Source organism: Camelus ferus, chromosome 16, assembly GCF_009834535.1.
Source record: "Camelus ferus isolate YT-003-E chromosome 16, BCGSAC_Cfer_1.0, whole genome shotgun sequence".
Taxonomy (NCBI): Eukaryota; Metazoa; Chordata; class Mammalia; order Artiodactyla; family Camelidae; genus Camelus; species Camelus ferus.
In genome coordinates this window covers 39,559,666-39,583,861 of record NC_045711.1, presented here as the reverse complement: position 1 = coordinate 39,583,861, position 24,196 = coordinate 39,559,666, and the positions used below count along the sequence as shown (strand labels likewise).

The 24,196-nt window shown below is 52.7% G+C and overlaps 1 protein-coding gene across 4 annotated transcripts in view; it reads left to right on the top strand.

Moving 5' to 3' along the window:
* The window catches only part of ABR (ABR activator of RhoGEF and GTPase), a 172,688-nt gene that overhangs the window by 74,444 nt on the left and 74,048 nt on the right, over positions 1-24,196 (top strand). For 3 of the 4 annotated variants that reach the window (XM_006184972.3, XM_032457509.1, XM_032457507.1), the window contains exon 2: positions 5,400-5,584. In XM_006184972.3, the coding sequence (XP_006185034.2) occupies positions 5,400-5,584 (185 nt within the window). Of the gene's footprint in view, positions 1-5,399; positions 5,585-18,366; positions 19,092-24,196 lie in introns of those variants that run through there. The other variant, XM_006184974.3, reaches the window with a different exon arrangement.

Genomic DNA, 24,196 nt, shown 5'->3' with positions numbered 1-24,196 from the left:
TGGAGAAATACCGTAATTTACTCAACTGATTCCCTATAATTAATCATTCAGCTTGTTTTTAATATTTCACAATCATAAATAGCCCTGTGATGAATAACCTTGTTAACTTTATTATGTACATTTATAATTAATTTCTTGGGATACAGTCTTGGATTATGCTGGGTTAAAAGCTGTACCAACTATTAAAGCTTTTGATACCAAAATGACTCCAGCAAAATTGTGCCAGTTGTACTTAACCTTTGAGAGTTTGTGAGAGTGCCTGTCCTCTGACAACCTTGGGTATTTTTCTTGGCGATATGATAGGAAAATTGCAAAAATAGAAGTTTGCATTTTCTTTGATTTACAAGTGAGGTTAATATTTTATATACATATAATATACATATTATATGTATATAAAATACACACACACACACACACACACACTGGGCATTTGTAGTTCTCTTTTGTTCATTTCTCTCAGTATTTAGAAAGTTGAGGGATTCATCTTTTTGTCATTGGATTGCAGAAGTGCTTTATATATTCTGAAGGCAAGGATGTTCCTAGGAGAAAGGTGGAACTGAGCTGGATTTGAAAGCTGAATAGGATTTCACTGTGGGGGACAAGGGGTGAGGAGGATGTTGTAGGCATAGGAACAGCATGTGTAAAGGTCCAGAGGTAGGAAGCAGTGTTGTGTTTGGAGATTATTAATTTCATAGGCTGCCCTTAAAAAAATTACTGCAAACTTGGTGTCTTAAAAACAAATTTATGTTCTAACAATCCGGAGGCCAGAGTCCAAAATCAAGTTGTTGGCAGGGCCATGCTCCCTGCCAAGGCACTAGGGGGAGAATCCTTGCTGGCCTCTTACAACTTCTAGTGGCTCCAGGCATTCCTTGACTTTTGGCCACATAACTCCAATCTCTGCCTCCATCTTCACATGGCCTTCTGTGTGTCTGTGTCTTCTCTCCTTCTGTGTCCTATAAGAACAGGTCATCAGATATAAGTTCACTCAGTTAATCCAGGATAATCTCATCTACAGGTCCTTAATTTAATTACATCTACAAAGACCCTTTTTCCTAAAGAAAATCACATTTATGGGTACCAAGGTTAGGAATTGGACATATATATCTGGGGGCTACTATTCAAACCCCTGCAGGAACCTAAGACATGTCTGATATTACAGGGCAGCAAAATATGACTCTATAAAAGTAGAGCAGGTGCTGACCATAAAAGACCTTGAGCTGAGGAGTCTGGGCTGTACCCTTGAAGTGAATGGAGAACTGTTGAATTTTGAACAGGGGAGAAACACGATCAGATTTGAAGTCTGGCAGTCATGGGGAGAGAGTGTTGGAATTGTCCTTGTAAGAGTTGAGGAGAGTGGAAAGGAAGATGAGGAGTGGGGATATTTCAGGGTGTAGAAGATGAATAGGAAGGGGGAGGAATCTGGAATGACTCCTAGTTTTCCAATTTGAGTGATCTGGCAGATTAACTTCAGGAAAAGGTTGGGTTTGAAGTTCCTGAGGGTGGAGATGTCCTGGAAACCATCAAAGAGATGAATCTGCAGCCCAGACCTCTCCCTGCAGTATAAATAAAATTTGGGAGAGGGAATAAAGTAAGGGTGACAGGAGCCTGGAGAACACCAGTTTTTCCCATAATTTTGTTATGAAAAGTCTCAAATATACAAAAAATTATACAATGAACACCATGTACCCACCATCTAGAGTCTGTAATTAACATTGTTCTCCACTTGTTTTATCACACATCTATCTATCCCTTTGAACTTCATCAATCCATTTTGTTTTTTATGTATTTCAGAGTAAGTTGCAGACATCAGTACACTTCACTTCGACACTTAAACATGCATTTCATTAACTCAAGTTCAATATTTAGTGAAACGCACAAATCTTAAGTGAATGCATCCACCTGTGTACTCCAAAGCCCTATCAAGATACAGAGCATTTCCATCACCCCGGAAGATTCCTGTGCCCCTTACAGTCAACTCTTGGCCCCACTACCCCAGAATCAAACACTATTTTCTTTTTTTTTTTTCAAACATAGTTTTGTCTGTTTTAGAACTTCATACAAATGGAGCCATATAGGATGTGTTCTTTTGTGTCTGGCTTCTTTCAGTTAGCATAATGTCAATAAGAGTCGTTTCTGTGTGTGTCTCAGTAGTTGTCCCTTTTATTGCCGAGCAGTTTTCTACTGTAAGGATGTATAAGGAATACTATGTTTTAAGGGGTGAGCAGAGAAAGAGGGTTCCACCAAGAAGACTAGAAGGAACAGTAAAGGCAGTAGGAAAAGCACTGAGATAGAATGTCAAGGAAAACCATCTGGATCAGCTATAATTAGGTTTGACTGCATATAACATAAAAACTAAATAACAGTGACTTAAATAACACAGGCATTTTTTTTCCTCTCATGTAAAAGTCTAGAGGTGGGTAGTTCTGGGGTGGTATGTTGGCTAATTGTGCCATCACTGGCCCAGGCTCCTAGCTTTGTGCTCAGCCATATTCAACATTGGCTTCTGTCCTTCTGTCATCTCATGGTTGAGGATGGCTGCTGGAGCTCCAGCCATCCTATCTGCTGTCCGGACTGGCAACAGAAGGAGGAAGCATGGAGAAGGGTGAAAAAATACCTTCCAGCTAAAACAACCTATTTCAACAGCTTTCCTCAAAGTTCCACACATACCACTCAATATCTCATTGGCCAGAACTTAGTCACATGGCCCACACCATTAGGAAAAGTAGCCTTTTAGCTAGCCACTGAGCACACAGCCACTCCAAATAGGAGATTTCAGTTACTTGCAGGGGAAATGGAGATTGGCTGTCAGCAGCCTCCTCTGCCTTCTCCGTTTTGACACCTGGTGGCCAAACCATTGTCCACTCAGCCTTCCTGTCTGTGGACCTACACAAGCTGGAGGCTGTGCTTGGCAGATTTCCATCATCCCGAAGCCCCAGGGTTCCTTCTTTCTCGGGGGGTGGGTCTCTGTCTTTTCTGTATCCCTTTTCCTGGTAGGCATCTTCAGGGTCTCTGACTGGCTTCCCAGGCTGACAGTTTCAACTGGAGGGTGGAATGAAAGAGGAAGTGTCCGGAACATTTGCAGAGAGAACATTTGCACTTTCCTTCACTCCTGGGCCTCCCCACTGCTGGGGCTGGCACCCCTCCCTCCCCTCTTTGCTCAGCCTCTGCTGACAAGGAAGGCCATAGAAGGAGATTTCTCTAGAGGGTTAGTGAGATTCAGAGGGAAAGAGACGGCATTTGGAGACAGACAGACCTGGGTTCAGATCCTTTCTGTGCAAATCTAAGACTCAATGACTGTCTGTAAACTGGGGATAGTAAGAACAGCCTCACCAATATGGCTAGGTTGAGATGTGGGACCATGGCCACTGCTACCACACTGAAAGGATGACTTGGGCACATGAGGGGAAAGGCTGGCAGAGACCTTGCCGGCCTGCCGTGTCCCGTGCAGCTCCAGACTGTGTGGTAGAGGCTAGCCACACCACCTTCCCTGTTGTCCCTTATACCCTCGCCTTTGGGAAATGTCTTGAGAATGAGGGATCTAGTCCTGTGATCCCCAGGAATTGGTCAGTGTACAGGGGAGTCGGTGTGGCCTGCTGGAATCTGAACTATTGGCCAGGCCAGCAGGGTTCACCATGGCTCACACCCCCGGCTTTGACACCAGACACGAATAGGGCAGCCTGGAGCCTCCTGGAGGAGAGACGGCAGGTTGCCGTGATATTTCATCCTCTCCTTGTGCTTCTCCAAAGTACGTAGGTCTCACCAAACAGCCGGACCCCCTCACAGTGTCAGACTCGGGCAGACTGGACGCTGTGGCTCCTCTTCCTCCTTTGCACCCCCTGGAAATAGCAGAGTCAGCTCACCCCCGCCCCCGCCTGCCTGAGGCAGAGGCCCTGCATCCCCCAGGCAGTGGGCCCTATTTCCTGGGTGCATGGCATGCACACATCCCAGTGGCTGCATCACTAGGTACTGTGGTTCTTCATGTGATGCCTGTCCCAGGAGAAAAATAATAGCTCATGTCCCCTGACAGCTTAATGGGCCGTCAGCACAGCGACTGGAGAGGAAGCCAGCAGGAACAGGTGCAGTGAGGCTGGGGGAAGCTCTCGGCTGCCAAAGGGCCAGATTGGACTGAGTGTGGCTGTGGCCTGGCGCCCTGGTGACCCGTTGACACCATTCTCAGGCTGTCAGCTGCCCTGGGGGCTGCTGTGTTGTGACAGAGGAGGAGGAGGGCCCTCACCGAGAACTTGGCTCAAGCCTCAGACCTAAGAGGGACAGAGCATTCCTCTGTCCATGCACTCACTCCACATGCATCCCGAGATCCTGCCGCACGTCAGCCCATGGCAGCAGGGCACCCAGTGATGGCTGACACCCAGATCCCACCCCAGGGGCTCCGGGATGAATGGGCAGGATCAGCAGGAGCACTAGAAGGCTGTGCACTGTAGGAGTTCTGAGCTGGGACGCCAGGGAGGACATCCTGGCGGAAGTGGTATCTGGGCAGACAGTGAGCCAGGCCCAGCCGGGGGTAGGGCCAGGGCCCCTCACACTCCTGCAGGAGAGACTCCCACCGGTGGGGTTTGACCAGGGGCCTTTCTGACGCACTGCCCTGCGCCCCCCATGGACCCAGCCTGCTGTCCCGGGAGAGGATGTCTGTGCGTAGGCTCTGGACCCTGAGTGGTGCTGGCAGCACCGACGGGGTTAACGGCAGCTCGACTTCCCTGTGGCCTTTCCTTCCCTCCTTCTCCGAAGGAAGCCTATATTGAAATTACAGAAATAAGTACTGGCTTCTGAGGAGTCTGCTGTTCAACCATGTCCCTGCCAGGTCCAGGCCGCCCTCTCGCCCACGCTCTGCCAGCCTTGGGCTCCAGTCTGCACAGGGCCCTCGTTCAGAGGGGTGAGTGCTCCCTTAGGAGCCAATGCTCAGCCCCTACCCCGAACCCTGGTCTGCCTGCCGGCTCAGGGATGGGGCTCAGTGTACAAATGGTACCCAAGGAGGAGGGGCTCAGGAAGTGACATCGCTTGGCCCGCCCCCACCTCCTTATTCCCTATAAAAAGCAAAATGGTGACTCAGAGAGGAGAGTTGGAAGCGTGCTGCTCCCACTGTTAATTTTTAGACTTGGAATTAGGCAGGAGGCAAAGGAAACAGCAGCTCGAAATACACGACTGACATGCTATTAAGCAGGTGGCAACAGCAGAGCCGCTCCCCCTCGTCTCCCAGCAGCCCCTGAACCGCAGCACCCAGTGCCTGCTGGCCTCCCGGGCCCCGAAGCCCCTGCCCGGGCCGGGCGTGGATGGTGCGGCCGGGGGCATGGCAGCCGGGGGCCGCCGCCGCCGCCCACTGCGCTACCAGTCCCTGGCAGCCCTCGTGGAGGACTCTCAGTGGCCTTTCTTGTTCCTTGTCTCAGACTTCAGCTACGGGGCCGACGACTACGACGGAGAGGGGAATGAGGAGCAGAAGGGGCCCCCGGAGGGCTCGGAGACCATGCCATACATCGACGAGTCACCCACCATGTCACCCCAGCTCAGTGCCCGGAGCCAGGGCGGCGGGGACAGCATCTCCCCCACCCCACCCGAGGGGCTGGCACCTGGGGTAGGTACACCTGCTTTTCCTTCCAGGTTTGGGAAGAAGGAGCTTTCGGGGAGGGGATAGGCAGGCCTGGGTGTCCTGGGCCAGGCTCTGCTTGGGGTGCTGCTGGGGTACGGGATTCGGGAGATTTGGGCCTGGCTGTTCTTGGTGCCCTCGGCATCTCTTTTGGGTCCTGGGCCTCTCAGACCAGGCTCCCTTCCCCCACCTCCTGCTGTTTCTGCCCACTACCCCCCACACACACCTGTCTCTGCCTCCTCCACCAGCCACCTGCTCCTCCTGCCTCCTGGACACCTCACCTCCTCTTTCAGCTCCTCTCTAGCAAGATGGGCCCTTGGGGAGGGAACAGGCTCTCCTCTCTGGGCCCCGGCTGGGCAGTGGCTGCATATGAGATCTGTGGGCCATGAATGCACAGGTGCCAGCTCAGCAAACCAAGGCTGGCCTGGGCACAGGCTGTGGGGAGAGTGCACTGCTTCTGTGGCACTCCCTGAAGACAAAGGGCCCGGTACAGCCCTCTTCTGTTGACTCCGGAAGGAACTGATCCCTAATGCTGTCCACCTCTCCTCTTGCCGACTGACAAGAGCTCTGCTCCAAAGAGAAACATTTTACAAAGATGTGCTGAGACAGGCCAGGGGATAGAGATGTGTGGAGGTTTGCAATCCTTGTAATTAATGCTGTTCCTGGCCACAGGGACCAGCTCTTGTGTGCGTGTGTCTGAGACACAGGAGCAAGTGAGACAGAGGGATTCCTGAGGCTGTTTTTCTGAAACTGGGGAGAGTCATAGCCATTTCTTCACTTTGATGGGGGCTTGGAGTGCTTGGCCCTGCTTGGTAGGGGGCTTGTCCAAGTGTGTTTTGTGTAAGGGGCTCCGCTTTCTTCCCTCTAATATCCCCAAGAAGCAGTCACTGAGATGCTGTGAGATACTTGTTTCCCTCCTGCAGGGCCCAGCAACCCCCACTTCAGTCCGGCACTGCCTGGACTCTACCGTTTCTTGAGAACCCCCTGCTTCCTTCCCTCCCAGCCTCCTTGGCCACCCTCCACCCGTGCGCACAGCTCTCACCCCCTCTTCACACACCGGGGTGGCTGTTATAGCCTTTGGCAACAAGGGCCTTGGCAACAGCTTCCCACTTGGGGGAAGCCACATTGTTGCCACGGCAACAGAGGCCTAGGCAGAGCTTATCAGCTGCCACGCAGTGCAAGTCTGGGAGGGGTTGGTGGGGGGCAGGTGGAAGGTGGAGGTGATGGACAAGGGTGTTGGTTGGGTTCAGGCCCCCAACAGTCGGCATCCTGGGGTGTTATCCTGTCATCCTAAGGAAGGGGGGCAGATGAGACAGCCACCTTGGACACGTAAGGGCAGGACTTTTGCTACTGATGGAGGAGAGGGTACTCTGGAACCTGAACTGAGGCCACTCAGGGGAAGCAAGGTGAAAACTCTTGCATCCTGTCTCACCCTTAGGTCTCTGACCACAATAGGGCTTAGAGCCACCCACCCCTGGAGACTCAGCTAACCCCACTGTGAGCCAGTGCAGAAAGATTTGCTGCAGGACTCGGTACAGTACCAGGAATGCCAGCAGAGAATTGAGACCCTGTGGCCAAATTAGAGCCCCTTGCTGAAGAGAAAAGCCATTTCCTTTCCCCTTCCCTGCCTTCTTCCTTGCTTCTTGTCCCATCTCCTTCCTTCGTCACATGGCCACCTTGTTGGAGTACGAGCCATTGACTTTTAGATTCCCTGGTGAAAGGTACTTCAGGTGATTTCTCTAGTGAAACAGGTCAAGGCATAATGGGGAGATGCCCCACCCAGAGCTCTGAGGCTTCGGGGCAGGGACTTTCTTCACTACATGGCTGCTCATTTTGATTGGTGACTCACAAGGGAATCACTTGGTTTAAGGACTTTGAAATCTAGAGATGCTGCAATGACAACTGACCAAAGTACTTCGGAACGCCAGGGTTAATTTTTACATCACTGGCTAGAAGTGATACAAGCTAGGGATGGGGAGCATTAATCCAGTTTGAGGATCCTAGCCAAGATTCCAGCCCAGTGCACCTCCTGCCTGCTAACCTTCCTTCCAGAGTTGCAATTCAGCCCTTTCCTCTGTGTCACTGGCCCCATCTAGTGGACTCCTCAAGTATTGCTGTTGACATTGGGGTGCTGGAGAGAGTTGACACACCTCTAACTGAACACTTGGGGGCTGTTTCAGTGTGAAAAAAAAAAAAAAAAGAAAGAAAAGAAAAGGAAAAGAAAGCCAAGTTTTGTGCTACTTGGCTCTGCTTATATGACCAGGCAGGTGCCCTCCCTGCCAGGCTTCCTGTTAAGGCTTTGGGAATCAAGAGGACTTTTGGACCAAATCAGATGATTGTTCTAGATATTCAAATATCTGGCCTCTGGGCAACTGGGAATTCCACACCCAAATATGCAGCCAACTTGTTCCTGGAAGCCCAAGGCTTGGTCTTTGTGTTAGACAGAATTCTCCAGAGAAACAGAACCAATAGGATGCAGGGCAGGGGTGGGATTGATTTATTATGAGGAGTTGTTTCCCATCATCATGGAGGTTGAGGAGCCCTGAGACCTGCAGTCAGCCAGCTGGAGGCCTGGGAGAACTGATGGTCTAGTTCCAGTCTGCGTCTGAAGGCCTAAGACCAGCAGAGCCAGTGGTGTGAGTCCCGGTCTGAAAGCCAGGAGGCTCGAGACCCAAGAAGGGCTGATGTTTCAGTCTGAATCTGAAGGCTGAAAAAGACCCACGTCCCAGCTCAGCAGTCAGGCAGGAGGAGTTCCCTCTCTCCTGCCTTTTTGTTCTCTTCAGCTCTTCAGCTGATTAGTTGAGGCCCACCTACATTAGGGAGGGCATCTGCTTTACTCAGTCCACTGATTCCAGTGTTAATCTCATGCAGAAACACCCTCACAGACACACCCAGAATAACATTTAGCCCAATGTTTGGGCACCTGTGGCTCCGTCCAGTTGACACATAAAACTCACCCTCACAGTCCCAGAGAATGAAGGGAACATGAGCTTTGGATAGAGGAACATGTACTACTCCAGCTGTGGGACTTTGGACGACTGTCATAACCCCTTGGAGTCTCAGCTTCCTCATTTCTAAATAGGGTTAATCACCAGAAAAATGTTGAGAGGACGGACCAGGATAACTCAGCTTTTAGAGGGTGGGGGAGCCAAGAGTACAGCGAGGACTGGATCTCATGAATATTTGCTAGACAGTGACCGCACCTGCTTTTGCAGCCTCCTTTCTGCAGTTGGATCCGTCCTCCCAGGTGTGGTAGCACAGATGAAACCAGGTCTCTGGTGTTGGCAGGATGCACACTCCTCACTCCCCAGCACACCCCTCCAGCCTCACTCTGCTGCTCTTGCCTTAGGTGTGCCCCAGTGTGCATCCCACCAAAGTGTCAGACCCCCACTGTCCCAAACCCCCGCTGAGCACGGCTCCCACTGGTGGCTCGGTTCCACAGGGAGGGCCTGGTTTCACCCCGAGGAAAGGGCGGGGCTCCCTGTCTCTGCTGACAGGTAGGGCACCCGTTCCCCTGCCAGGGCCGTGGTCTTAAAGAAAAGCGTGCTCCTCGCAAACCTTGGACTCCTCTGTCTCCCCTCTTGGGAGGTGCAGTAAAAAGGGGCCACAAGGCAGTCTTTTTTTTTTTTTTAACATTTTTTATTGATTTATAATCATTTTACAATGTTGTGTCAAATTCCAGTGTTCAGCACAATTTCTCAGTTATTCATGGACATATACCCACTCATTGTCACATTTTTTTCTCTGTGAGTTATCATAACATTTTGTGTATATTTCCCTGTGCTATACAGTGTAGTCTATTCTACAATTTTGAAATCCCAGTCTATCCCTTCCCACCCTCCACCCCCCACAAGGCAGTCTTAATGCTACCACTTTTTGTCTGTGTGACCTGAGGGATGTCTCTCACCCTCTCTGAGCCCCAGTTTGCTTATCTGTAAAGTGAGGGTACTGAGAATGCCCTCCCTCCTGACCTCACACAGCTGTCGTGAGGCTTCCACGCGATGGTGTCAGGCAGAGCACTTTGTACATCAAGTCTGTACGCGTTAGTGGGGACTGTTCAGTATCACACTCATTCTGTACTCCTGTGACACCCAGAGGCGGGTCAAAGAGTATAAACAAAAGACTGAATTGAGAGGTTCAGACTCTAGCTGGCAGGAGAATACAAAGATAAGGTGGGGGAGAGTTGAAATGATCATCATTGTCGTCCTTCTCATCTTCCTCCCTTGTCTCCGCCCTCCCCTCAAGCCACTTAGCCTCCACTGAACCTCTCACATGGGCTTTCTCATTTAAGGCCCACCCCAACCCCATGAGCTAGGTACAGTGATCGTCATTTTACAGTTGAGGAAACTAAGACTCAGAGAGGTGACATAATTTGCTCAAGACCAGCCAGAGATGTACTTAAACTCTGGTCTTCTTGATCCTGGAGTCTGTGGTGCTGCCAGGCCCACTCAGACACCACCTCCCCTGTGAAGCTTTTCCAGCCCATCACTGAACCCTTCGCTGTTTGGGGAGGGTGCACAGTTACTTGTGGAGCACATCTGCCCTGCAAGATCGGGAGCCCTGGTCCCTGATCATCTCCGTGGCCTCCATCAGCAGGCACCTAGGGGGTGTTCACCAGATGTTTGTGGAATTGAACCAAGTAGCACTGGGATGGCCAGGGAGCCAGAAGGGAGCACAGATGAATCTCAGGGGACGAAGCTGGGATGAATTGCTGCTCCGCCTTCCTTCCTCCATCCCTTCTGAAGGTTTGGGGTTTGGAATTTGAGGCTGCAGGACAAGGAGGTTGCTTCTAGGTGGAAGAAGAACCCACTTGGGGAGGGAGCATCTGAGATGACATCCCAGTCTGCTCCCTTTGGTTGGTGTTCAAGGCCTGGATTGGGTGGATTAGTGGCTGCCCCTGGTCTGTATGCCTCTCAGGAGTTTCCAGCTGCAGGTAAAAGCAGAGATATCTCTCTTCAAGATGCCAACCTCCTGTCTCAGCAGCCTTGCTCCTCATTGCTCTCTGTCTGGATCTTTGGTCCTGGCTGCAAAGAGCAGGAGCCTGCCTGGCTCCTCCTCTGGGCCAGGTGCTATACTCGGAGCCCACGGGCTTCATTGCCACCTATCCCTCTGACCAGTTGTGGGAAGCCCATTTTGTAGATGAAGAAACTAAGGCTCAGAGGGTTCCTTGGCTTGTCTGAGTCGAGGAGGACATAAATAGGAAGTAGGGAGACACAGTGCCCATGTTGTGACCCTCAGCCCCTCCACAGTTAGTCCTCCCTGGCCTCTCTGGCCACACCCGCTTTTGCACCTGGCTGGGATCTGGTCTTCCTTGATTAACCATGCCTGACTGACCTGGAGCATTCCAGTAGTGCCCACAGCCTGTCTGGTTCTCCCCTTGTGTGCTGGGGTCGTGGTTCGTTAATGCGTTTCACATCTGCCAGTAGGGCTACTTCCAAAGTAACATGTATTCGGCGAAGGCTTGCTGATCTCCTGCAAGTCCCAGGCACAGTGGGTGGGAGGGTGAACCCAGCCAGACCCATTCTCTGCCCTTGAGGCTCTGCAGCCTTTGAGAGTAGGGCAGGGAGGCCTACTGACAGGAATAATCGCACTAACAGTTGTGAAAATGCCCCTGAGAATGCCTTCACTTTGAGACGTTTGGCCACACAGATAGCCACCAGGGGGCGGAGGCTGCCTGGCCTCTGGGCTCTGGGCTCTGCCAGCGTGCAGAAGGGCAGAGAGCACCCCATCAGCAGGCCAGCTCTTACCCCAACTGTTTTCCATCATTGTCACCTAGTTACTCCACTAGTGAGCACTGGCGCTTTCTTTCCCACAATTATGCTCTGATGATACCTTTGTGAACCTTACACTTGCAAAGTTATGGACTGGTTGCTTCTATCTGGAGGGCCACACAGACTGCCTCATCCTCCTGCCTGTGTGGCAGAAAGAAGAAAAGAAAGACTTTCATAGCACTTACTAAACGCTGGGCACTGGCATAGCACTTTATAAATACTAACTCATTTAGTCCTCACCACAACCTTGGGGGCAGGCACGGTGACTGCCCCATTTTACAGATGTGGAAACTAAGGTGCAAAGAGGTGACATAACCTGCCTGAGGCCCCACAGCTGGTGAGCAGTGGATGCTCGTCTCCGCTGCTCTCTGCCACCTCTCCAGAACAAAGCCCTCGTGCCCCTGTCTTACCTCATTCTGGCTCTGTGACTTGGGACCACTTGTAGTATCTTGGTCCCCTCAGCTGTAAATGAGGATAAATACCTTCTATCTGGGATGGCTGCTGCGAAGACCAGGTGACATAGCAACTATGAAAATGTCCAGACTGCACTGCAAGAAGGGCCAGGTCCCAAGGTGACAGGTGACTTCGCATCTCTCTTGGGATATGACCCCGGTTCTCTAATGTGCTCTAATTGACCTCCAACCTTCCCATCCCTACTCTTGTCCTGGCAGAGGTGGCTCAGCTCCCAGTGGCATTCTGGCCAGGAGAGACCCCTCTGGAGGGTGTCACTATGGATGACCAGTTTCCATAGGAACCATCCATCCAACCTGAACCCCTTTATTTATCTTCTTGGGAGACCCTTTGCCTTGCCCTGTAAGCCTCCTCGAGTCATTTCTACTCACAAGTATTTTCTGAGCACCAACTTTTTACAAGATCTTATTCTGGGTGCTGCAAGGAATTAGCATGAACAGGGGTTGCCCCTCATCCTGCTACACACACACACACACAACACAATCCCTGAATTTCAAGGCCATCTATGCAACAGCCTTGAGAGATGTGCAGCATCCCACGATAGGCGTTGGGGTGGGGAGGGAGCCATGTGACCTCGGGTTGGGGAATCAAGGAGGGTAGCACGTAGGAGGCAGCCTCAGAGAGTAGGTAGTTTTCTGCTCAGGCACTGGTCAGGAAGGACATTCTCGATGAAGGGGGCTGTGTAAGTTCCAGAATTTGGGAAGACCTCTGGAGGTGTGGGAAAAGGAGAATGGGCTGATGTCGCCGGGACAGTGGGTTCATTGGGAGAGGTGGGAGATGAGGCTGGGGAGGTGAGCCTAGGGCTCCCCACACGCCACCGCCACTGCCAAAGAGGAGACTGGCTGGTGCCTATGGAGGGCTGGACACGTGCCAGCACTGCCCCACATGTACTGGTCCTCCCTGCAAACCTAGAGCTGGTGCTAGAATGATCCCCATTTTACAGACGAGGAAACAGGCCTGGAGAGTTTGAATGACTTGCCCAGGGTCACACAGCTGGCAGGAGGCAGAGCAAGGATTCAAATCCAGAATCTAGCAGAGTTTTTTTGGCTTTATTTTTATTTGTTTTGCTATATAAACAGGATCATGTACTGGCTTATACCTTTTGCTTCATGGATTTGGATTCTACAAAGGGTTTTTGAAATGACTTCTGCTGCAACAGAGAAAGGGAAGGCAGGGCACGGTTAGCAAGAAGGTGATGGATCTGATTCCATCTGCGGCTGCAGCTGACTCCACCTGCCCCTGGCAGTATCCCCTTGAGGTCAGTTCTCATTGGCCCAGGGTTTATTTGCTGAGCTCCAGAAAATCTGGAGGTGGAGCTTGAGCTTCTGCCAAGAAATTGGTAGGGTGAGGGATAGGCAGAAAGGAGGGAGGGGGGCTTCAAGTCAGGACAAGGCCTGGAGGTGAGAATGTGCCTGGTCTTTTCAGGGGACAGCAAACAGCAGATGTTGTTGTCAACAGTGTGATCAGTTGAGTCATCAGCAAAGGCCCCACTGCCCTTGTTTGGGCTGACTTGGTTGCTTCCTGCTGGGCACCGAGTGAGCAATGTTCTAGAAAGAGTAATCTGATGTCAGCGGGAGGGATGCATCGAAGAACTATTGTCATCGCCCCTCCCTGTAAAATTCTTTAATGCTTTCCGTTTGTTCATAGAGTGAAATCCCACCCTCAGCAATGCTGTCAAAGCCATGCCTGACCTGAGCACTTGACCCCTGCCTACCTCTGCGTCCTCCTTACCAACACCACCGCCACCCCCACAAACTAGAATGTGAGCTTCACCATGGAGCTCTGTCAGTTTTGCAACTAAATATTTGCTCACTGCAAACTCTAGTGCCTAGAACTGGGCCTGGCACATAGCAGATGCCCAGTAAGTACTGGTTGAATGAATGAACACTTGCCACCCATACTAAACTCATTTCATTATGCTTCACAGTGTCCTGTCTGCCCCTGAGCCCCCACCCCGCCACATGGCTAACTCCTGTTTGTTTCCAGGTAGGAGTTTTAATGTCACCTCCTCCAGAGAACCTCCTGTGACTTGTCTCCTTTGCTGTTCAGATGTGTCTGTCTTGTGCCCCTAGAGCTCACTCTATTTTCCCAATCATAGCACTTACTACACTTCTTTTTTTAACTTCTTTATTTTTTCCTGATTACATCACTGAAAATTCTAACTTTGCAGAAATGTATAATATGGTAAGTGAAAGTCTCCTTAAGTCTCTTCCCACAAAGAGAACTTCTGTTAAGAGTTGGTTGTTTATTCCTCCTCACTTTCCCATGTGAGATATTACATATATATTCTTTTAATGTATACTATGTACATGGTTTTTAAAAAATGGGATCATACTGTTGATACTGTTATGCAGTTTGCTCTGGTTATTTTACTTAATAAGTCTTGGACCTCTTGCACATCAGTAACCACAGACCTACCTCATTCTTCTTCCTGACTGTATGCAGTGTTTCTTTTTACCAATGTCCCATCATTCACTCAGCCTATCTCCTCCTCATAGACACTTGATCTCTTTCTAGTCTTTCACCGGTATAACCATCATTGCAGTGAACATCTTTGTACATAGATTTTTGAGCCCTTGTAGAAACATTTTTGCAGAAATATCCCTCAAAGTGGAGGTGCTAAGTCAGAGGGTGTGAATATTTTAAATCACAATAGGTATTTCTATGTTACCCTTTCTGGAAGAGTTCTTCCTCAGCCCCACAGTTCTGAGGCTGCGCCCTTCCCCTGGCCCTGCCTTGGTTCACCGTGGTCAGTCTGTGCCTGAGACCGTCAGCTCCACAGAGCTTGTGGCTGCGTTCTGGATGCTAGCAGAGTGCCTGGTGCCCAGTAGGCAATGAATCAGTACATGTGGATTGAGTGGGTGAGGGAATGAGGGGATAGAGAATGAGTGTAGAGAAGGCTGTTCGGTTTGGGGCGAGTAAACTCTCGGTGGCTTTGAGAGGGTCTGACATCTCGGGCCGTGCCCCTTGCTCTCAGGGGAGTTCAGGCCCCTCACCCTCCACAGAGTGGTTCCAGCCCACTTCCCCAAGTTCATTGCCTGCCCCTTTTCTCTTCTGTCCTCCAGCTGTGCTCCTGGGGATCCTTACAAAACATTTTCCTCCTCTTGCCTGGAAACCCTTCCCCTTCTCAAGATGCTGCTCAGAAGCCACTCTCCTGTGAAGCTTTTTGTCTCCGGCAGGGTTAGTGCGCAGTGCACCCACCGTGTTGATCAGTGAGAACGCTGCCTCATTTGTTTCTATGTCCCCCTCCTGCTGTAGGTTGAGAGCATTCTAATGGCAAGGGCTGTGTCTCCCAGCTTTGTGTATTTGTAGTGCCAGGCCTACTCTGGGTATGAACAAGCAAGATCAGGAGTCGGAGTGGAACATTATCGTGGTTGTGTAGTGTGAGGTGCTGCACACCTTGGTTGGGGTGGTGGCTTCGGAAAAGGAAAAGAAGGAAGAACCAAAGGGACTTGGTAAAAGGGATGTGGGGACTGAGGGAAGAGAGAGTCACACAAGATGGTGGCCCTGCCAACAGAAGTGGAGAAGCCAGAAGGGGAAGCTGGTTTTGGGAGGGGGGAGGGGGATTTGGTCTGGATACGCGGAGGTGAATGGCTGCCGATGGGGACTTCCAAATGAGGAAAACCAGCGCAGATGTCACACTGGGGGCTGAGCAAGAGGCTGGACCTGTAGGTGGTGACGGGCTGCCATCGGCCTAGCAGCAAGAAGGGATCAGTTCTCCAAGGGTAGAGAGCAGAGGGCTGAGGCCTGGGTCCAAATGGGTGACTCCACACTTACAGGAGGCAGGAGGAAGAAGGGCCGGCCAGAACCAGAGTGGTCACACGCAGCATCACCACGGAAGCTAAGGGATCTGAGAAGGTCCAGACTGCAGACGCCCAGGAGTAGAGAGAGGCTTCTGACTTTAGCATAAGGCAGTTTAGGGGCCTTTGGAGCAGGCTGCTTCTCTGGAGAGGAGGATCAGGATCCATGCTGAAGCAGGCGGAGTGTAGAGGATGCAGGGAGGAAGCTCAGGTCCAGGGCTGGCTCAGGGCATCGGTAGGGAAAAGGGAGGGAACACCACTGGGACTTGTGAGTCACTTCCCTCCTGGGGCAGGACTGAGGGCCTCTGAGTGGAGTCTGTGTGCCCAGCAGAGACTGAAGGGCATTCTGGTTATGCACTGGGATTTCCAGCCATCAGGGGTTGGGTGGAGTGGAGATGCCTTGGATGTTGAGGGAGCAGCTTCTAAGAGGTTTCAGGGTTTGGAGAGGTGGGTGTCAATCCTGCCAGGCTGGGTAGGGGCATAGGGAATGGAGATGGGGGTACTCTAGGAGACTTCAGAGGGCCCCTCGTGTTTCCTTGGGTAGGGGAAGGAATTTGGGGGGGCAGGGCTTGGGCTTTTAGGCCCTTCTCCTATGCTGCCTGTCTGACCAGTGGGGGCAGCCCATGCCCTGCACTTGGAGCCTGTGGGGTGGGAGCCAGAGACTGGCACAGAGCCCTGGGTTGGCACACTTGTGCCCTGGGGAATGCCAGGCCTGGTTGTTCCCAAGTCCTGGGAACAGCCCCGCCCACCCAAACCAAATGAGGAATTGTGGCTGAGAGGGTCCTTCAAATGTGTCCCAGCTATTTATAACCTAGCCAGACAGCGAAAGGGAGAAACCAGGAACTGTGGAACCTTGTCAGCCCTGTGGTCTCAGAAAACCTACCCCAAGACTCTTGGTCTGTATTTCAGCTTTGGTGACAGGGAGGAGCCTGTTACTGGTGAGGACAGGTTTTCGGCTCTAATAGACTGACAGGAGCCCCACCTAGAGCTCAAAACTCCCTCAGACTTTTTTTGGGAGTTGGGATAAGAAACCACGTCCATTCCTCTCCTTTTCCCTCCTCATTCCTCGTCAACCTTCCACCTGGCTTGAAGGCTCAGCCAAGGGCCCTGTTCTCAGTTGAGATGCCCAGTGGGGAATAGAGGTGATGACCTCAAGTGGGCCCAGGAGGGTGCACAGTTGACCCTTCTTTGGAACGCATTCTTTGGACTGGGGCCACACAGTTCCTGTCTGACTGGGGACATGCCATGTGCATAAGGAGGCCAGTGGTAGACACACGAGGCATTGATGGACACTTTGGACACTGTAGCATTAAGAACCACACTGGCTAGTCCTGGCCACTGTGTACTGTGGGCTCAAAGCATCAAGAAGACTTCAGGAGAATCCTTGGCTGGAGAGATGGGGGGCTGGTGGGAAATTGGGGGGTTGGTGTGAGAGGGCTGGAGCTTCAGGACTCAATACTCAGAATCCTGAGTTTTCTCCTGATCTATCTGGTTGGTGGCACCTATTATACAGGTTTACAAAGATAAGTAGTGGATTGGCCATGTGTGAATCTGAGTTTGATTCCAAGATGCCAAGTCCAGTAAGGAAATGGGACAGGAGGGATATCTGAGGAACCCCCCACCTGCCTCCCTTCTCCACAAAACTCCCAACCTTTCCTCAAATAAACAGCCAGCTGCAAGAAGGCAGCAGCCTTGTCTGTGGGCCTAATTCAGCGCACAGACGTGTCTCATTTAGACTGTACCATGTTTTGGTCTTTAAATGTAATTTATCTGCCGTCATTTTTAAATTGAGAGATATCACCTAAGAAGCCTGATTCCAGCTTCTTTTGAACAATCCAAGATGGGGCAACCTTGAGCCAGCATTGCCCCTGGCAGCCAGCAGCTGGAGTGAGTGGCAGTTTCTTCAGTTCACCCAGTCCCTCTGTGGCTCACTCCACTAATTAATCTCACCTGTACTATCTTGGGTGCTGGAGTTTGCAACCTTTGCCCTAGGTGTTATGTTGTGAAAGAGCTTTCCTGGGTGCTGCCCTTAAACTCCTCCCCCATGAGAGTAGGCGGATATACATCTCCCGATGGGGCTAGGCGACCAGAATGTGCACGTCATCCTCTGGATGAATTTAACGCCTGTAACCTGTGGAAGAAGCCAAGAGAAGCAGGCTAGGGGGTGGGCAGGGCTGCGCATGCTCCGGGTCTTGGGTTAAGTGTCCCCTCCCATGTAGGGTGCAGGGCCCAGGCCCCTCTTGAGGGAGAAGAGCCCCAAGGCGGTAGTATTGCAAATCTCAGCAGCATCTGTGAGTAGGAGGTGTGGCACCTCCGGCTGCCCCAGGCGTCCTTGCTGCAGACCCTGGCTGGCACTTAAAGCGTCTGTCGTGGAGAGGCAGGTCAGGCCTCCTTTGCACAAAGCCTTGTTCCGCCACCCACGGTGGGGATGGAAAGTCTGGTTTCTCACCAGGCCTTAAGGTGTCAGAGCCAGAGGCGGACATGAGAAGGGGCTTGTCGGCATCCCAAGGTGACACCGAGCGTGGCCCCGCGGCCCGCGAGGCAGTGCGGGCAGCTGCTCCGGCGCCCCTCCCCCGCCAGCCCGCCGGGCCGGTGAGGGGCTGTAAATAAAGCCTGTCTCTGGGAAGCGGCCCTCCCCCTGCGCCCGGCCGGGCTGCGGCCTCCTCGCCCCTCCTCCGCGCTCCCGAAGCCTCCGCCAGCCGGCTGGCCCGGTGACCGCAGAGAGGGAACGGCTCCACCTCACCCGTCGAGTCGTGCATTTCCTGTGTTTTAAGAGCATACGCGAACCTCCGCGTCCAGGAGGGCGGGATCTGTGGGGCCGGCGGCGGCGGCGGCGGCGGCGGCGGCGGCGGGGCGCCCGGGCCGGGCTGGGAGCGGCGGCGGCGGCGGCGAGGAGCGGGGCCCCGCCTGCCCTGAGAGCCGGCGCGCACGGCGGGAAGGGCCGCGGCGGCCGGCAGGGGCGCGCGGGCTCCGGGTGACAGCCCTGGGATCGCAGCGGCCGCGGAGCTCCGGGCGAGAGGCGGCCGGGGCCGGCGGGGCCGCCCAGACGCCCGGCTTCCCCTTTCTCCGGGAAGGCCGGGAGCCCGCGGCGGCGGGAGAATGTTCATAATGGAGCCTTTCATCGGCAGCCGATGGCCGGGAGCCAGGACGGACTCCGGGGAGGCCCGCGTGCTGGTTTAGGCCTGCCCTGCACGCTCTTCCCCTCCCCGCCTGCCCGCCTCGCTCCTGGGCGCCAGCGGCCACGGCGGCTGCTGCTGCTGCTGCTGCTGTCGCTGCTCGGACCCTGCTTCCTGTTTGCCCTCCGCGGCTCCGGCTGCCATGGAAGAGGAAGAGGAGGCGATAGGCCTTTTGGACAAGGTCCTGGAGGATGAAGATGTGTTTCTGCTGGAGGAGTGCGAGCTGGGAACCCCGACCAGCCCCGGCTCAGGGTCCCCCTTCCTGGTGGCTGTGAAGGTGGGAATGTGACACGCCCTGGATGCTTGTCGGGGGAGGGGGCAGGGCTTGCAGCTCTGCCGAAGCTGTGTGCTGTGCGGCAGAAATGGTTGATTTGTGCATAAACCTTGTGGCTGAGTGGAAGCACCTCTGATTTGAGAGGGGCTGGCGCCTGCCTGCCAGCCAGAGGATGCGCGGGGCTGTGCTCTCGGCAGGGCAGCTGTTCCTGGGGGAGAGGTGCAGTGCCCGCCTCCTCCCCTGCGGACCAGTTGTCCTCAGGGGGAGTGGCTGCTGGCTTTCCCCAGGCCAGCTGTGCTGGGGGCTTTCTCTGGCAGTGACATGAGTCACCTGGCGGGCACGTCAGTAGTGTGAGCCTGCTGCCCCAGAGGCTGCTGACTTGAAACCAGGAGGCCATAATTCCTTGTTTCCATGGCAACAGTAGGCACTTGTGAAGTTAAGGCCAAGGGGTGAATCTGGGCTGGGGCAAGAGAACATTTGGAGGGATCAAGAGCCAAAGGTTCCTGAGCTTCCCTGAAGGAAAAGAATTGGCTCAGTTGAAGAACAGCTGGCTTGAGGGCAGGAGCCAGGTGGATAGGCACTTTTACCAAGGTGGGCACAGGCAGGAAGCATCTGCTGGACCCCAGCCTACCGACTCTGGGGCTGTGGGCATTCTCGGCAGCAGTGCCCCTGACTTGTCAGAGAAGTTGCCTTGAAGTTAGAGCAGGAGGCGGGGTGGTTGCCTCCATCCCCTTCCCTTCTCTTTGCCTCCGCCCCCAGGGCCAGGCTCCCCCTTGAGACCAGCCAGCACTGCCTGAGGCATGGCATGGCACACCACCCCCGGTCTTCCTTTCTTCCACCTGGGCCCGCTTCTAAGAACTCTGCCCCAGTGTTTTGCTCACCTCCTCTGTTCTAAGGCTAGAAGGGAGGGCCCTTGAGAACGCAAGGCAGGGAGTTCAGACTGCAAGCCAGGCTGCCTAACAGAGAGCGTCCATCGGAGGCCCCGGGCCTGTCCGCCCAGGCAGCGCTGCACCCAGAGGGTGTGGTGCACGGAGCATAGCTCCATGGGCAGGAGGCTGTCACTGAGCTTCTCTGGGCCTCTTTGTCCCTCTGGTAAGATAGGGATCACAGTCCTGCCCCACCCATGCTACAGTGTGGTTCAGAGGAGGAGCTAATGGAGGTAAAAATAGACTGCAGACCCACAGTAGATGGCTGATGTGTGGAAGGGGTGGAGCAGTAGCTGTAGGCTTGGGTGCAGAGCAGAGAGGAGCTGTACTGGGAGGCTGGCAGTAGCTAGCGCCCCACCCCTGGTTTTCTGATCTGGTACTAGCTCGGTCACACAGGGGTAAGTCACATCTCATGTTGGGCCCTTAAGGCCTTGCACTTAGGGTCTGACCAGCCATCCTACCAGGAACAGGATGAGGAAGAGTCTGGTTGTGAACTAAGAGCACCTGCTGGGAGCTTAGTAGTGTGTGGAATGGGACCTACGTGGGTGTCTAATGAATCTTCCCTGAGAAACCCTCCAGTGCACAGACGGGGTCCTGCTCACATGCTGCCTCATGGGTCCTTCCTCTGGACCCTGGCTTACTTCAGGCTAGCCCATATTTCATTCTGTTTGGAACTCTAGATATCTGCCTCCTTGAGTGCGTCCTGTTCTCCTCAGGGGCAGAGCCCGCTTGTATTCATTGTGAACACTGCACAGCACTTGGTGTGTGTGGCTGGTGTCCAGTGGGTTTGTGGACCGAGTGAGACTCGATGGGCCCCACAAAGGGCATCCCACATTCCCGGCCTTGGGGAACATCTCAGAGGTGTTCTAAGGAGGAAGCACATGGATGCCAGGTGTCCTGGGCACACATCACACCTAAAAACGCTGTTGCTCTCAGATCCCTGGGAGCGCCTGGATGGAGTTTCCCCTCTACCTTGCTGCCTCGGTGTTCCTAGTCCTGTCTCCAAGCTTGGAGGGAGGGGTCCCTCTGGAGTGTGGAGGAATACCAGGCCCCCCTGTCTCAGCTTGAACACCTTTAGGATACCCTCCTCCTCTACCAGGCTTGGCCATCAGGGAGAAGGCAAATAGAAAGTTTGTTGATTCATTCAACAAACACTGTCAGATTGTGTTCTATTCAGATCAGGCTGCCTGGTGCTGGAGAGAAGACAAGATGAACAAGGCTTGGTCTTTTCTCACAACGAATTCACCGTTCAGGACGAGGGGCTATATGTATATAGGAATATAGCGAGAAGGTAGACAGGGCCGCGAGAATGGTTCTGATAAAAGGGTACCACATTCAGAGGAGAGACCACCTCTAGTTGAGTCAGGGCCGGACTGGGTGCCTGTGTGTGCACATGTGTATGTGCATCACACACGTGAAGTCAGGGCTCACTTCTGGAGGGGGCGCTCCTGTCCTGGGCTGCGAACAGTCTTGGCACACGCCTGTGTGGGAGACTTCTTGGCAGCTGGTAGGCGTCCCAGGCAGTTCTCTCTTCGCTGTTACTTTGCTTCAGGAGTACTTACCTTAGAAGGTAGTTGTGTTCCTGAGCTTGTGTCCAAATGCCGATCCTATAAATCAGTCCTGTTTTCAGTGTCATTTCCGAGATGCTTCATCTTCCTGGGAGACAGATGTGAAGAGGGCAGTGGTTTTCTCCAGAGCTGGAGCGGGAGCTTTCTGTGTCTTTCAACCCACACTTCCCTCTCAGGAGTTAATGATCCATAAACTCATAATAATGCGAATACAGATAGCAGCATTGCCTCCTCTCTGTAAAGTGCTGTATTGTCCCCCAAATCTTTCATTCGGTTCTATTTAAAGGTACCTAGGGCTGATAGGGGCCTTGCTATATAAAAGCTGCTATTTAAAGGAACTCATTTGTCAGGAGTTTAAAAAAGCCTTTTGTAATGCCGGTTAACACTATAGGTTAATTCTGTGCTAGTTTTTAATAGATTATTTGAACCGCCTGTGTTTGTTGCACCTGTACAGGTCTCTGGTCCCTCCATGTGCAATGACGGCCATGCCAGTGTCCCCGACTTGGGTGTTCCCCAGAGTGTGGGCCACGTATGTGATGATATGAGAGATCATTTTAGGTGGCACCTGGATACATATTTTGTATTTTAATAGGTATATATTTTAAGGTGGATTAGAAAAAATATGACTTGCATATCTTTTCTATGATTTCAGACGTAATGCTTGGAATAAGGCTGGGCTTTTAAGAAATCACTTGTTGTGGAGAACAATGTTAAGTACCTAATAGTGCCGGTGGTACGTGAGAATGACAGAATTGCAGAGGTGTGGGATGTGAACAACTGAGCTTTGGAAACACTGCTCGGCCCCGTGGGGCCTGCCTACAGCTTCAGACAGCAGGGAGCTCGGAATGATGAGACCTCCCCTTCAGGAGAGTGGGGCAACCTCCACCCCCAGCAGTTGCCCCATCCTCTCTATATTCTGCCGAGGAATTAGCTGAAGGAGACCTCCCCAGTGCCTAGCACTGGGGAGAGGAGAGAATGTCTGGGTTCCCTGCATCGTCTCAATTCAGGGAGAGACCAGCTGTCTTGAGGCTAATACTTGGTGTGAACATACCCTCTAGATCTAGAGCAGTGGCATCTGCTCTGAGCACATCCCCCTAGGTGCTCCTTGCAAACTGATGTGGCCCGTGGGCTGAATTCTGCTGTCTGCAGAGCTGCTTGGCTTAAGGCTCCGAATCGCAGGCAGCCCTGCCTGTTCAGTGCCTGCCGTTGTCGTGGAGGAGATCAAGGCTCCTGCAGACAGTGTGTCTCGACTTGGCCTGGAGCCAGGCCTCTGGAGGCTTTATTTAGCCTCCACCAGAGACCAGTCTGGAGTGGCTAAACCTTACTTGCAGATACTGTCCTTGCCAAAGTGACTTGACCTCTTGGATTTGGGGCCTCAAGCTGTCAGACGTTCAGCCTAGCAGATTGTGTAAAAACTGCTGGGGATGAACAAGCCCACCATGGCTGCTGTGTTTCATAAGCTCTGCTTGGGGAGGAAGTAGGAACGGTGTCACTGAGAAGGCAGTTTCCCTGTGCTGCAGGACTGGCAAGCAGCTGGGTAGGCTGTGGGGGCCTGGACTCTGGAGAACTACCCCCGGGGATCCTGGGTGCCTGGGCCTCTCTGAAGGGCTCTTTGAGGGTAGAGGCTGTCTCTCTCACTTGTATTCCCAGTGCCGGGCACATTGCAGGGAATGAATGAATGAATGAATGAATGAATAGCGAGCCCTGGTGTTTTATGAGATAAGGATAGCTCCATCAGGATGGAAGAAGCAATTGTGAATTTCCAGGTAATTCCAAATCAGGAACATGTGGGGTCTGAGGAAAGCAAAGAAGGAAGAGATTTTGGGTGGTAACTGTGAACAGGCTAGCTGATGGTAAAATGCACAGAATTTAATTTCACAGCCTTTCACATCACTTCCACCCCATGCCAGCCAAAACATCAGTGAACATGGCCCAAAATGGGGATTCTTGGTGGTGAATACTTGCTGCCTTTTTGGGAAGCTCTTTCAAAATTCAGCTCTGAGGTTGGAGTCTCTCGAGGAGAGGGTCCTGCTGAAATGGGCTGTCACAAGGGTCTGTGCTTGTGCCAGGGTGGATGAAGGCTTGGCAGGGGCTGGGAATCACTAGGTTGTCACCCTGGTCCTAGTCCAAGCAGCTCTAGCTAAGCTCACATTGTGCCCCTGAGTGACTTCCTTGAGAGGGTGTTTGCCAGTGCCTCAGGCAAATCCCTGGTTGTCAGGGAACAGGAGGGGAGTGGGGTGCAGAAGGGGGGCCTTCTCCATTTGTCAGGCTGGGGAAGCAGCAAGGGCTGGGGCTGCGGACCCTGATCCAAGCTCTGGTCTTTTTCCTCAGAGGGGGTGCTCCTTGCCTGCGATGCCCACAGCTCTAGGCAGCTGGCAGTTTCTACTCTCTGTGCCTCAGAGGGATAATGATAACACCTTCCGGATTGTGGGATTCCAGTGAGTTAATCCATGGAAAGCGGTTAGAACAGTGCCTGGTACTTGGGAAGCCATCAATAAATAACTATTGTCTTTCCCTAAAGCTTGGTGTTCATACTGGTCTCCTAATGCTGCTGAAACAAAGTACCACACACTTAGTGGCTTAAAACAACACAAACTTATTCTCTTACACACAA